A 13,327-nucleotide genomic window follows, 5' to 3' on the forward strand; every position below is an offset into this window, starting at 1 on the left:
CATTTTTTCATGTGTCTCTTGGCTGGTTGTGTGCCATCTTTTTAGAAGAGTCTGTTCATGTCCTCTGGTACTTTTTTTCATCCTTTCACTTCGTTTGATTTCTTTATAGATCCTAGATGTTAGGCCTTTGTCTGGTACATAATTTGCATTTTCCCCCCACTCTATGGCTTGTCTTTTACTCTCTTGATGGTTTCTTTTTATCTGTAAAAGCTTGTCAGTTTGATGAGGTCCTACCTGTCTGTCTTAGCTTGTAGCATTTGCTTTGGGGAACTTGATTGTGAATTCATTTTCTCCTCAGATGCCCAGAAGATGTTTCCTACAGTTTCTTCTTATAGTTTGAGATTTTTAAAAAAATTTATGATCATAAAGTTCATGATGCTTCCTTATCTTTTAATTACTGCAGAATATGTGGTGATATACCCTATTTCCTTCATGATCTCTTTTCATTTTGTCAGTGTTGACAGAGGTTTACTAATTTTACCAATTTTTTGAAGATCTAGATTTTTTATTATAATTCCAGTATCATTGTTTTCTTTTTTCAATCATCTTTGGATTTATTGTCCTTTTATTTTTATTTCGTTTATTCATATTTTATTTTTTCATTTTAAATATATTTTTATTTTAAAATTCTGGGGTACAGTTAAGGGTTAGGTATACAAATATGCCTCGTTCAGGCACCCTTGTTGATAAGGGGTGTCTTCCTGTCCCCAGACAGATATTGACTACTGTTAATCCCACCTCCCTTCCCCTCCCCCCCATAGTTTTCCACCACGGTCAGTCCTTTCTTTATAGTATCTTTCAACTTTGTTCAAACTGACTTCCTCTTTCTGCAAGCCTGGGTTACAAGGAAAGCCAACCATCTGGCTTTAATACAGGAGCAAATTGATTGCTCTAGTCTGAGATTTAGAAAGGGGAATTATGCTGAGTCAATGTGACGAAACATCTGGACTTAGCCAAGCTACTCCTGAAAAGGCATCATTTTATGCAAATATAGGTACATACCTGATCAAATGATAATTTGTTTTCTCCTTTCACTAAGGTTACATGCTGCACAGACTTTCCATTTCTGTGCTAAGGTAACTAACTAGCAAACAGCAGCAAGTACTGCTTCCCAAGATGACTGGAAAACTACAGCCAACTGGCTCAGGAGAGCAGGGCTGGGACTAGGGCAAGTCCCTTCTTACGCCAGTGTGATCAGAATAGAGCCAGGGCGTGCCAGAGCTTAGTTTTCAGAAAATCCTCAAATGCTTGGCTTATAATGCTTAAGAAAGCCAGCCCCCATTCCTCTCTACCTTACAACCTTTCTGGCTTGCCCTAACTCCCCAAATCCCAAATCAAAGCATGAACTCAAGTTCTGCAAACACAGCCCTCTCTGCAAACCTCCCAGGGTGGAATCCTTTGTTTGACTTACATAAGAGGGTGTGTAAGCAACATACGAGTTGAGGCAGATTTGAAGATCCCAGCTCTGTCACTCACTGAACACAAATGGCCTGAATGCAAGCTAGGTAGAAAGAACAATCTGTAATAACATTTTTTTCGTATTTTAAGAGACAGAGTCTTACTATGTTGCCCAGGTTGGCCTCAAACGATCCTTCCACTCCATCCTCCTGAGTTAGCAGAAAGAACAATTTGGAAAAAACCCTGCAACTATATATTTAAGCCAGAGGCTCACAACAGTTCAAAAATTCGTGCAGGGACAAGGAGTTCGAGTTCCTAAGGGAAAGTGGAATGACAAGAAAAACCAGGTAGGAAAGCCGCACCCCAGTCGCGTGGGCAGTGCCATGGGGCAGCCTGACTGTCTTCTTGAACACAGCCCCAGCTAGGGGGTGATCCTGGATGTCAGGCTGTAGGTACAACCTACCTTATATGCACTGATTCGGGGATGACCAGTCAGTTGAGACCAGTTGCAGGAAGATGCGGCCTGCCGGAAGCCTTACAACGAACGTCCCTCTTAAGACGTTAAATCCAATCAAAAAGACATGAGTGACCTCGACGGGCGAGTTCCCATCACAGAGCAGTCTCTGGGGTCTCCTCAGTCGAACCCAGGACCCACCTCTTCCCTGTGTGTGGCTCCCAATCCTACCGGCCCGTTCCCTCCCCCAGCGCCAGGTGCCCCTCGCAGTCCCTTCTCTCCAGCTAGCCTACAACGTGCTTCCTTTCCTTAAAACAAAACCCTGTCCTTGGCCACATATCCCCTTCCATGACACCATGTCTTCTCTTCTTTATAGAGAATTGTCTGTACTCACTGGCTCACCGCCCTCTCCTCCCACCCCCCAGAACCGACGCCCAGGCGGCTTTCTCTAGCACCACTCAGATGCTGTGTGCCAGTGAACTTGCCAGGGCAGAGACCCTCCCGATGCTCCCCTCCAGGGGAGGTGAGCTCCACCAGTAGAATGTTCCTGAGAGTCTGGGAAGAGGCCTTGGGCACGGCTGGCCTGGCCACTGCCTCCCTCTTCTTCCTCCCTTTCGTGGACCCTCAGCTGCCTCGGGGAACACACACTCTGCAGCTCCTCTAAACTTCTGCCGTGCAGAGTGGGCCCCACAGTGGTGACACTGACACCACCTGGAAGCTTTTCAGAAATGCAGAATCAGGGCCCCAACCAAAGCCACTCAAGTCAAAATCTGCATTTCAGCATAATCCCTGGGGGCTCATTAAAGTTCAAGAAGCTCTCCCAGCACTTTGGGAGGCCGAGGTGAGACGATTGCCTGAGCCCGTAGGTTCGAAATCAGGCTGGGCAACATGGTGAGACCTCATCTCTACAATAAAATTAAAAAATTAGCCGGGCGTGGTAGCACTCACCTGTAGTTCCGGCTACTTGTAAGGCTGAGGTGGAAGGAGCATGCCACTGCACTCCAGCCTGAGCAACGGAGACTCCAAACTCAAAATAAAATAAAATAAAATACAGTTCAAGAAGCTTTGCTTCAAACCCTCTAATTCTGAGGTTCAGTCTTAGAAGACCCACTTGCCCACAGATATAAGCCATGTTCTGACCACAGCTTTGTCAGTAATAAAGCTGCTGTTTTGGTCTCCCACCTCCCATCTGTCTCCTTTTCTCAATTGGTTCTCAAATTGGGAGAAAATAATGGTATTCACCGGCTCCCTCAGACTTCCATCACATTCTAGCTGCCCAAACCAGTGGCCCCTGCTCAGTCTTTATTTTTTCGAGTTGGAGTTTCACTCTCGTCATCCAGGCCGGAGTGCAGTAGCATGCTCTTGGCCACCGCAGCCTTGACCTGCTGGGTTTAAGTGATCCTTCCACCTCAGCCTTCCAAGCCTGTTCAGTCTTTATTGTAACCTACAGCTACACCAAACTCAGCGCCCACTTCCCACTCTTCAATGCCTCAGCCTGGCTGCCAGGTGTCATTCTCCCTCCACAGCCCTGCCTCTGTCTTGGCTGTCACTCTTCCTGATATCTACAAGACTCAGTCGTTGGTTCTTGCCCACCACACGCACTTCCCCGGTCTCCTTACCTGCCTCAACTTGGTGGTCTTCATGCTGACCGCTCCCAACTAAGCCCCTTGACTCCAGCTAGTTTACCCAATGGTTTTGTTGATGGCACATTCAGCTGGGAGCACTGGCACCTGAAAGCGAGCATGGCCAAAATCCAGTCTTTTTTTTTGGAGTCACGCTCATGGCCACTGCAACCTCAACCTGCTGGGCTCAGATGATCCTTTAGCTGGAACTATGGGCGTGTGCCACCATGCTGGGGCTAATTTTTTGATTTATTGTAGAGACAAAGTCTCGCCAAGTTACCCAGGCTGGTCTTGAACCCCTGGACTCAAGCAATCCTCTCCCCTCGGCCTCCCAAAGTGCTGGGATTATAGGCGTGAGCCACTGCGCCTGGCCAAAATCCAGTTAATTCAGCATCACCTTGGCTGTTCCACCTGCCATCTTCACCCCAGAGACAGCAGCACTGTTCTCTTGGCTCAGACACTAGTGCCTTCAGAGGCTTTTCTCCTTTCTCTCTTCTCTGCATGCAGTCTCTCAGCAAACTGCAGTTCTAACTTCAAAATGTTCCCTGAGTCTGACCACCTCCCTGCCTCTACGGCTCCTACTTGGTCTAAACTATCATTATCTTCCCTGCAACACTGGACCAACACGCTCAGATACTGTCCCCACTTTCCACCCTAGACTCATACACTGGTTTCCACTCAGAAGTCAGAATGATATATTAAAAACGCAAATAAGCCAGGCTCGGTGGCTCAGCCTGTAATCCCGCGCCTTGGGAGGCTGAGGTGAGTGGATTGCCTGAGCCCGCGGGTTCGAGACCCGCCTGGGCAGCGAGACCTCATCTCTACAATAAATCAAAAAATCAGCCGGGCATGGTAGCACATGCCTGTAATCCCGGCTACTTGGAAGGCTGAGGCGGAAGGATCGCCGGAGCCCAGCAGGTCGAGGTTGCGGCGGCCGGAAGCGGCCACTGCACTCCAGTCTGGGCGACAGTTTGAGACTCCAACTCACAAAAAAAAAAAAAAAAAAACGCAAATAGGCCATGCATGGTGGCTCAAGCCTGTAATCCCGGCACTTTGGGAGGCGAGGGGAGAGGATTGCCTGAGCTCAGGGATTCGACGTCAGCCTGGGCAACTTGGTGAGATCTCATCTCTACAATAAATCAAAAAATACGCCAGGTGTGGTAGCTTGCACCTGTAGTTCCAGCTACAGGAAGGCTGAGATGGAAGGATAGCCTGAGTCCAGCAGATCAAGGCCGAGGTAGCCATGAGCATGTCATTGCACTCCAGCCTAGTTGACAGAGTGAGACTCCAACTTCAGAAAAAAAAAAGGAAGAAAGCAAACAACACTCAGACACCTCTGCTCAAAAGCCTTTACTAGCTTCTCATTTCACTCGAATGAAATTCTGAGTTGTCACCTACACCCTGCGTTACCTCTTCCCTGGCTATTTTCTGGTATCCTCCATTGCTCTCCCCCTAAACTGACTGCATACCAGCATCCTTGCTGTCTCCGGAACATACTGAGGGTGCTGCTGCTTCAAGGGTCCCTTTTTCTTTTCTTTTTTTTTTTTTTGAGTTGGAGTCTCACTCCGTTGCCCAGACTGGAATGCAGTGGCCGCTCCTGGCCACCACAGCCTCGACCTGCTGGGCTCCGGCGATCCTTTCACCTCAGCCTTCTGAGTAGCCGGAACTACAAGGGCGCGCTACCATGCCTGGCTAATTTTTTGATTTATTGTAGAGATGAGGTCTCGCCAAGTTGCCTAGGCAGGTCTCGAACCCGCGGGTTCAGGCAGTCCACTCACCTCAGCCTCCCAAAGGCGCGGGATTACAGGATGAGCCACTGAGTCCGGCTAAGGGTCCCTTTTTCTACTTGGAAACCTCCTTGCCCGGGGGTTTGCATGTCCTTTAATTCAGGGGTCTGCTCCCTGTCATCTCCTAAGAGAGGCCTTCCCAGACCACATGGTGCATCCTGCCTATTACTCTCTCATTTTCTATTAAGCTTTCTTTTTCTCTGTGCTACTTAATACTTGATGCTATGAATTTGTGTAACAGCTACCTTCCACACTGGCATGAGAGCCCCAGGTGCATGGTTTTGCTGTTTACTGCTGTCATCAGCACCCAGTTGCACAGGGTGGGCACTCAAATACTTGTCAAATCTTATTGCTTTTGTCTGAGAGCTGCTTCTCCCTCCTTTCTTCCATTTCTTCCCAAACACCCAGGATGGTGGTACCTGCTCATTCTCTGCTCATGTTGGGACTTGCTAAATTAAGATGACAGAGGCAGGGCATGGGTGGCTCAAGCCTATAATCCCAGCACTTTAGGAAGTGGAGATGAGAGGACTGCCTGAGGTCATGGGTTTGAGACTAGCCTGGGCAACTTGGCAAGATCCTGTCTGTATAGGAAATCAAAAAAATTAACCAGGCATGGTGGCACGTGTCTGTAGTTCTGACTACTTGGAAGGCTGAGGCAGAAGAACTGCCTGAGTTCAGCAGGTTGAGACTGTGGTGGCCATGAGTGTGCCACTACACTTCAGCCTAGGTGTCAGAGCAAGACTTCAACTCAAAAAAAAAAAAAAAATTAAGCTGACACGTTGAAACATTCATATTTCCATTTTCTTCCCCACCAAAGCAAACCAACTAAAAACCCACAACACTATACGTCAGAATCTTTGCTAGGTGTACAAAGAGAGGTATCTGAAGAAAAGAGACAAATCTTCCAGCAAAAGCAGCCCCTTAGATATTTGGGAGAAAGACCTTTCTTTTTTTCTTAAGTGAGAAAGCAGGATTTATTGAGAGGACAGAAAAGTTCCCACAGTGGGAGGGGACCCACAGGGGTTGCCCAGGAGAAAATACTTTCAAAGAAACAGCACCATACTAAGCTGTCTTGGTTATATAAAAATCACTACTTTAGCCTGGTGCAGTGGCTCATACCTTTAATCCCAGCACTCTGGGAAGTCAAGACAAGAGGATTGCCTGAACCCAGGGGTTCAAGGCCAGCCTAGGCAACTTGGAGAGAGCCTGTCTATAATAGAAAAAATTAGCCAGGCATGGTGGCATGAGCCTTTGGTTCTGGCTACTTGGAAGGGTGAGGCAGGGCTGCCTGAGCCCAACAGGTTGAGGCTGCAGTAGCCACGAGTGTGTTACCACACTCCAACCTGGGTGACAGAGTGAGATTCTGGCTCAAATCAAACAAACAAAAAAGCCACACTATTTTGAGTATCAGAAAGGAATATGTAAGTGACAGCATCATGGTTTTTGTCTTAGAAAGGTCTTATCTTTGCAAGTAACGAAAAGAACTCTGTGTGTAGTTCCTTTCAAGGGGTGCACAAATAAAAGCACATCAAGAGCCTTTTGTTGCACTGGTTGTACCTTTATTATTTGACCTCGTTCACTAATAGTTCCGTGATGCAAGGTTACCATACACAGCTAGATAATGTCTGCATTGCACATCTAAGGCTATACAGCAAAAGAATCAGAATTAGTACAAATACAAGAACTATATTTACATTTTGTATACTCAAGCTCCAAACATCAGATAATATTTACAAAATAAAACATGAAAATGAAAATCCAAAATTAACAATGTACATTGTTGCTAATGTGCTCAACTCCTTCACTGGGGAGAGATCAGTTTGCAAAGTCTTGGTTCAAAAAGGCCACTTATGCATCATGGGTTTTGTTGTCGTGTGTGAGGATGGTGACAAGAGACTTGAAATCTCAACAGATAGGTACTTTAGAGCCACAGAGTCTAAGACAATGCCTTAAACACGAGAAGGCTGATGGATTCCTCAGGTGAACTAATGCCAGCATATGCAGCATGAGACAAATTAATTCAACATGAAAAACAACACATAACAGCCAGGGTTTGGCAAGAGACCACCCTCAGCTCCGACTTTCCATCTGAGCACAGCCGTCTGGCTCTGAGATTTTAAGATCCTTTTTATACCAACTTGAGTTTCTTCCTTTAAATGACTGGAGGCTTTCTCAAGATTTTATGGGGCTTAAATACTAATTTCATAAATGGCCTTTTGAACAGCAATAGCAAATAATCTCTCAGCTGATATTTCAATCTACCAAGGAAGCACACATTAGTACATTCCTGCTACACACAGTCATGGTCTGGCTCACACACCTGGGTGAATCACCGGCCATGGTAGACAGCTGTAGTGCACAGAAGTTAGAGTCCTACTTAACACAGTCAGCAAACCTTCTGAGAGCAGCAGCAGAATTAGTCTTTTCTTTTTAAGGAGTAGGTTAACAATCACATTTTAAAAAGGGAACCAAAGAAAAACTGAAGGACCCAAGTCAAACAAACAAGCCCTGATACTGTCCACTGGAGCCTGAGTAGACACAGCATGAGGGAGTGCAGAAAGTACCGAGTGCCACGTGCTGGAGAATTATTTCTCTTCCAGTCCAATGTGCAATGAATCACAGTTGCATAAATATACATACACCTTACACAAGTAAATATCCCTGTAAATGAGACAATGAGCAGCAGGCAACAAAGTCTTTGCTTTGAAATATGTGCCAGGAAAGGTCACCTTGTTTTTAGATCCCAAAAGACCGTTCACAATAATTGTTCCTTCATGTTCAACCAACTGAAAATTCATAAGAAATATTAGCAGTTGTATAAGTTCTATGTAGCTGAAGGGGAAAAACATAAAATAATAGTGGTTTCTTAGTTGGGACAACTCGCTTCATTTTCCCTCGCCATCTCCACATTGAATGTGCTGGAGCTAGGTACACCCCGTCGTCATGGGCAGCCCTGGTCTGTGCTTCTGCTTTGTGCATGGGCTGGCTGGCCCCACAAAGTCATGGCCTGAGAGCTGACTGACTCCCAGGCGGCACACAGACACAGGGGGTCTGACCATAGGTTAGGGGATGGTTGTGAGACCATGCCTTGCTTGGCAGGAGTGAGGGGGATGGGAGAGTGAGGGAGGAGGAGCTGCCTCATTCTAACCAGCTCTCATTTCTCTTAATTTCCATTAGTGTTTTCTTTCTTGCCTTTTAAATTTTTTGCTTGCTTAAAGGAATGCTTTAATAAATACATAAGTAGTCACCTTAAATTAAAGGGTAGTTTCCGTAAGGATTAGGCTTCTTAACCTTCCCACCACTACAGCTACAGTGGAAGCCTCATAAATGTTCTTGCCATAAATCCTCGGTCAGAGCTTCCCAGCAGGGGCCCTGCTGGAAAGGGAACACCCACCCTGAGAGCGCTGGCGTGGCCATACATGTCAGCCATGGCAGGACATGGCCACCCTGCTGCCTTCGGCTTCCTAGAGAGGTCCTACCTGGGCACATCATGAACAGACAATCCACTTTGGCTTGTTCGAATGTCTGACACTTTCAAAGCAAAGACTTTCCAAACCAGTTTTGTGTGAGTTAGAAGAAAAACAAGTCATTTCAGGTATTGCGTGACTGCGCTCTCCTCAGGCTTCCTGCCTCCCTGTCACAGACTTGGATCCTCTGTCACGCTTCACAACAGCAGCAACATCAGGGGGTTCATGTTAAAAGTGACCTTCAAATTCCATCTTAATTTTCCTGAAATTAGATTTAATTCTAATCCAGGCAGCCATCTCTAAGCACCAACAGACCCTGCTGGATTCGAATATACACCAGAAGGGCATATTGTGTCCGTCAGACAATCAGGAAACATCTAACTACATTAAAAAGCTTACATACCACTTAGAAAACAAATCACATTACAGTTAGTGACCTATGTGTTAAGGAGAGGAGGAAAGCTTTCAGAAATCCACCACATAGTTTCCACTGATCGCTTTTCAGATAAGGACACAGTCTGTGTCTTCCACCCTTCCCTTTATTAAGCTCTCTGCGATTCATTTTTTCTCTTCTTTGCAAGGAATAACCACAGGTGAAGTTGGGAGGCCTGTTCTTCAGAGATGAGCCCAACCAGGGAGTCAGAAAGGGTATAAATGATGATGAGTCTCCCTAGCAACTATTCTGCAGAGGTGCGAGAGCCCCTGACCTTCGCTGCATGGAGTGGAAAGTAATCCAGTAGCCTATCACCTGAGAGTCAACAACCTCAAGGTCAAGGACCCTCAGTCCTCACAAGGTGGGAGTGAGCAGATACTTTCCTGAAGGCCTGAGCGATGGAGACCCAGGGAGGTCTGTGTAAGGGAAGTAACAGATGGGTAAAACCATCTCAAGTCAACTGGCAGAGCAACTGAAGTCACCTGGAGGCTTTCTTTTCCCCATGTCATCCTGTAGAACGTACTGGCAGCTGAAAAAGACTTATCTTCTATGGGGGTCTCTAGAGGCCAGATGACCCTGGTCTGTCAACAGTGAGCTTCCACCTCCCCGGGCAATATTTCTACGCCAGAAATTCCCGGTGTAGAAATTTAAAAGTGACCTTCAAATTCCATCTTCATTTTCCTGAAATTAGATTTAATTCCAGTCCAGGCAGCCATCTCTAAGGATCAACAGACCCTGCTGGATTTGAATATACACCAGAAGGGCATATTGTGGGGTGAGAGAGACACCAGAGAATACAAGCAACAAACCACTGGACCAGGGCTCCCTGGATGCTCTTCTTTATTCCCAGGTGTTGTCTGCTTTGTTTGTTTGGAACAGTGGTAGTGGGTTGCTTTTAATCCTGGGATCCAGAAGGCACAGCCTGCCATGTTTGCTTAGCCATGAGTACAGGGAGACGAGCATCATTGAAAGCGACCACTGGGAGAGACTTCCCAGCTTATACTTGAAAGCTGTATTTCTTTGATCAAAGGCAGCTACAACAATCACAAAGTCACACTCAGCCTTATCTTAATTATAGTAATGATAAATGGCTATCAAGTTTATCATCAGCAAGTAAAACGCTCCCCCTTGTGGGATATTTGTGTATGACAGGGCACTAATTCCAAACTGCACCATCATCATGCACTCCAAAAACAGAATCAGAAACGCCCAGAGAAGAGCCTTCATTTCAGTAGAGAAAACAATCGTTCCAGGAGTCCTGCTGTGAGGAGCTAGAAGCGTCCTACTGACTGCTGCCCTCACAGCCCACTGCCAAATCCTGGGCCCCTTGAAGCCATGTCATCCTGTAGGTGTATCATGGCAGTATCCATAGTTCTTTACCTCTCACAGGGTCAACAGCAGCCACTATTCCAGGCCTAATGAAAAGCCCTCTCTTCTCTCTTCCAATCGATGAAAATTCCATAACTATATTCTAAATAAGCCCCGATTTTGACTCAGAGAATATAACTGTCCCATTTCTAAGTTCACCACAACCTTTTCTTTGAATGGAAATGCAGGGATTAGGCATGGCAAAAAGTGAAATAAAAGGAAAAAAAGGTTAAGTTTTTTCTCTCAGGTTCTCAAAAGGCCAGATGTATCCTCCTGTAGTCTCTAAGTCACCCAAGAAAAATTAAAGTGGCATCACAGAGAAAGAAAAACAAAGAATTATGTTGTCATGAAAAACAACAGACAAAGGTGTCCAAAGACAGCAGCACAGACATCAGAGGTGGTCACATGGGGACCTATCATACAAAAGGAAGCCAAAATATACCAAAAATAACTTGGAGATTCACTGGATCCCCTCGGGGTTTTTTTTGTGTGTGTGGGTGTGTTTTTTATCTTTTTTCCTTTTGTTAGGCCACATGCTACTAACAAGATTCTTAGCACAGGAAAAAAGAAAAGAGCACAGAGCAATGAGACAGGAGAGCCAGAAAGTCCTGGATGAGGAGAGTCCTGGATGGGACAGGAGAGCCAGAAAATTTCTGGATGAGGAGGGCAAGTAATCAAGCCACAGGATTACATACAAGAGTCACCATCAAGAATCACAAAGAGAAATGAGAGGTAACACTTTCTTTATCTCTCGAAGGCGAGCCAGGGCACTCAGCACAGTCACTCAGTACTTGGGCTGGCTCGGGCACCTGCGGGAGAGTTTTGACCTGTGGGAGAAAATGGGGAGGGAGGATTAGGAAAGCGGACCCAGGTGCTCTCTCCCCACTATCTGTTCCCTCTGAGGTCTCTCCTGGAACTTCCTCCTCCTTGGCCCTGCTGGCCCAGGTCAGGATCTCTTGGGATCTGAGGCTGAATCACAGTGCTGAAGTCGGGAGATCACCGAGGTTCTCACATCATCCCTGTACTCTTCTCCCCTTCCCCACCTACAGACCTCTTGAGAACAAAATGACGAAGAAGAAATATAGGTGCAAATGTGACCAGAATCTCCTCAGCAGTTCAGGACACAAGATGACATCTCATGAGATGCAGAAGTCTCATTTCCCCAACAACTAACTTACACTGCTGTCCCTTCTCTATTTTAAACCTCTTTAGAACAATACTACCTTTTCTACTTATGCTGATATCCCCTGAGGCCAAAAGGCAAGGAGAGAAAAGAAACACCAGAGCAATTTACCGTATTGTGCCAGCAAGAAGTGGGTTGAAGGCATACAACCAGTCATTCATGTCTTTGTCATTGAGAGCTTGCAAGAGGACTCCACGGTGCTTTGTGCAGACAGCAAAAGTGTTAGGCGTCTGGAAGAAACAGGTAGACGAGAAAGTTACTACCAGACGGAGCAATGGGGATCACATTGCCATATATATATTTTTAATTCTTCTTTATTTTTTCTTTTCTGAAGTAGAGACAGAGTCTCACTATGTTGCCCAGGCTGGTCTTGAACTACTAACCTCAAGCAATCCTCCCACCTTGGCCTGACTAGCCATGTTCACAAGGCATACTGCACGGCACACTGAAAGTCCAAGGAGATCAGATAGAAAGGACAGACCCTTGAAAGTCCAAGGAGATCAGACAGAAAGGACAGACAGAATACACAAAACAGAGTTCAGAACTTGAAGGGGAAGAGCATGGGTGGTGATGAAAAGCCACAACAGGTGGTGACGGACCTTCACCATGGCCTGCTGGTCCTCACTGTACTCCACCTGTGCTGTGGACAGATTAATGATTCCACGCTCCACTGGGTCTTTGTCACTGTTATAGATGAAGACATAAGGGCGACGGACCACGACAAAATGTTTAGCCCAGTTGCTGGAAAGTGGCTCCTTGAAATTCAGGTATCCCTTCTTAGAGACCACTGAGCTAAAAGGACAGCAAGAAAGACAAGTCAATTTCTCATGAGTTGAAGACCATCAAAATACATCTCATCTAGGCCAATAGGTTCAACAAAACAGCAATCGATCTATTTGGCTTGGAATCTTATCTGTAAGTAATACAGAGAAAAAGTGCCACAGCAATATGCCATGCCGGGGTGGAGATGTGTCATGAGAGATCACTGAAGCAGAAATCAAGTCCAGTTCTCTTATCCCAACTCAATGTGTATTAGACTGTGGTACAGACCACACAGAGAGGGGCTGGAAGTAAAACAGTACAATTTCCTTGCTGATTTATCTTTTATACCTGGCATCTCTGGTCAATACAGTACTCACCCTGGTCTAATTTCTTCAATATCCGGAACAAGATTGAGAAATTCATTTTTTCCTGCTCGGGCCAAATAGGGCGTTTCCATAGTTGGGACAATCTGAAACTGCTCAAATTCTGCACAGGGACTAGAGGCCCGAGAATTGGCTTCTGGAGTCCTATGAAAGAGACCGGTTAGGGAGAAAGTGGGAACAGGGGTTTCACTGAAGGTCAAGGCACACTGCTCACCACCTCACCAGGAGGAACACAATGCCTCTCCAGGAACACAGTTGCAGACATGAGTTTCAGAGTACTCAGCTGAGAAGAAAAGCTGGGGTCAGAAAGTTCACTCTGAATTCTGGTGTCGTCCTTCAAAAATTACAAGAGGAAACAGATGATTGATGACCACTGAGTCACATGTCTGGCTTCCTACCTTAAAGCCTAGTAAACGCCGGGCTCGGTGGCTCAGCCTGTAATCCCGCGCCTTTGGGAGGCTGAGGTGAGT

At 46.2% G+C, this 13,327-nt stretch overlaps 1 protein-coding gene across 5 annotated transcripts in view; it reads right to left on the reverse strand.

The window, feature by feature from the left end:
- Positions 1 to 6,798: 6,798 nt before the first annotated feature.
- The window catches only part of KIF1B (kinesin family member 1B), a 157,447-nt gene continuing 150,918 nt past the window's right edge, over positions 6,799 to 13,327 (reverse strand). For all 5 annotated transcript variants that reach the window (XM_021716015.1, XM_021716016.1, XM_008064949.2 and 2 more), the window contains 4 exons: positions 12,852 to 13,001; positions 12,312 to 12,504; positions 11,824 to 11,942; positions 6,799 to 11,356 (listed from right to left, as the gene is read on the reverse strand). In XM_021716015.1, the coding sequence (XP_021571690.1) occupies positions 11,314 to 11,356; positions 11,824 to 11,942; positions 12,312 to 12,504; positions 12,852 to 13,001 (505 nt within the window). In that variant the 3' untranslated portion in view covers positions 6,799 to 11,313. The remainder of the gene's footprint in view (positions 11,357 to 11,823; positions 11,943 to 12,311; positions 12,505 to 12,851; positions 13,002 to 13,327) is intronic.

The sequence above is a fragment of the Carlito syrichta genome, unplaced genomic scaffold (assembly GCF_000164805.1).
Source record: "Carlito syrichta isolate Samal-C Ts95f unplaced genomic scaffold, Tarsius_syrichta-2.0.1 Scaffold308112, whole genome shotgun sequence".
Taxonomy (NCBI): Eukaryota; Metazoa; Chordata; class Mammalia; order Primates; family Tarsiidae; genus Carlito; species Carlito syrichta.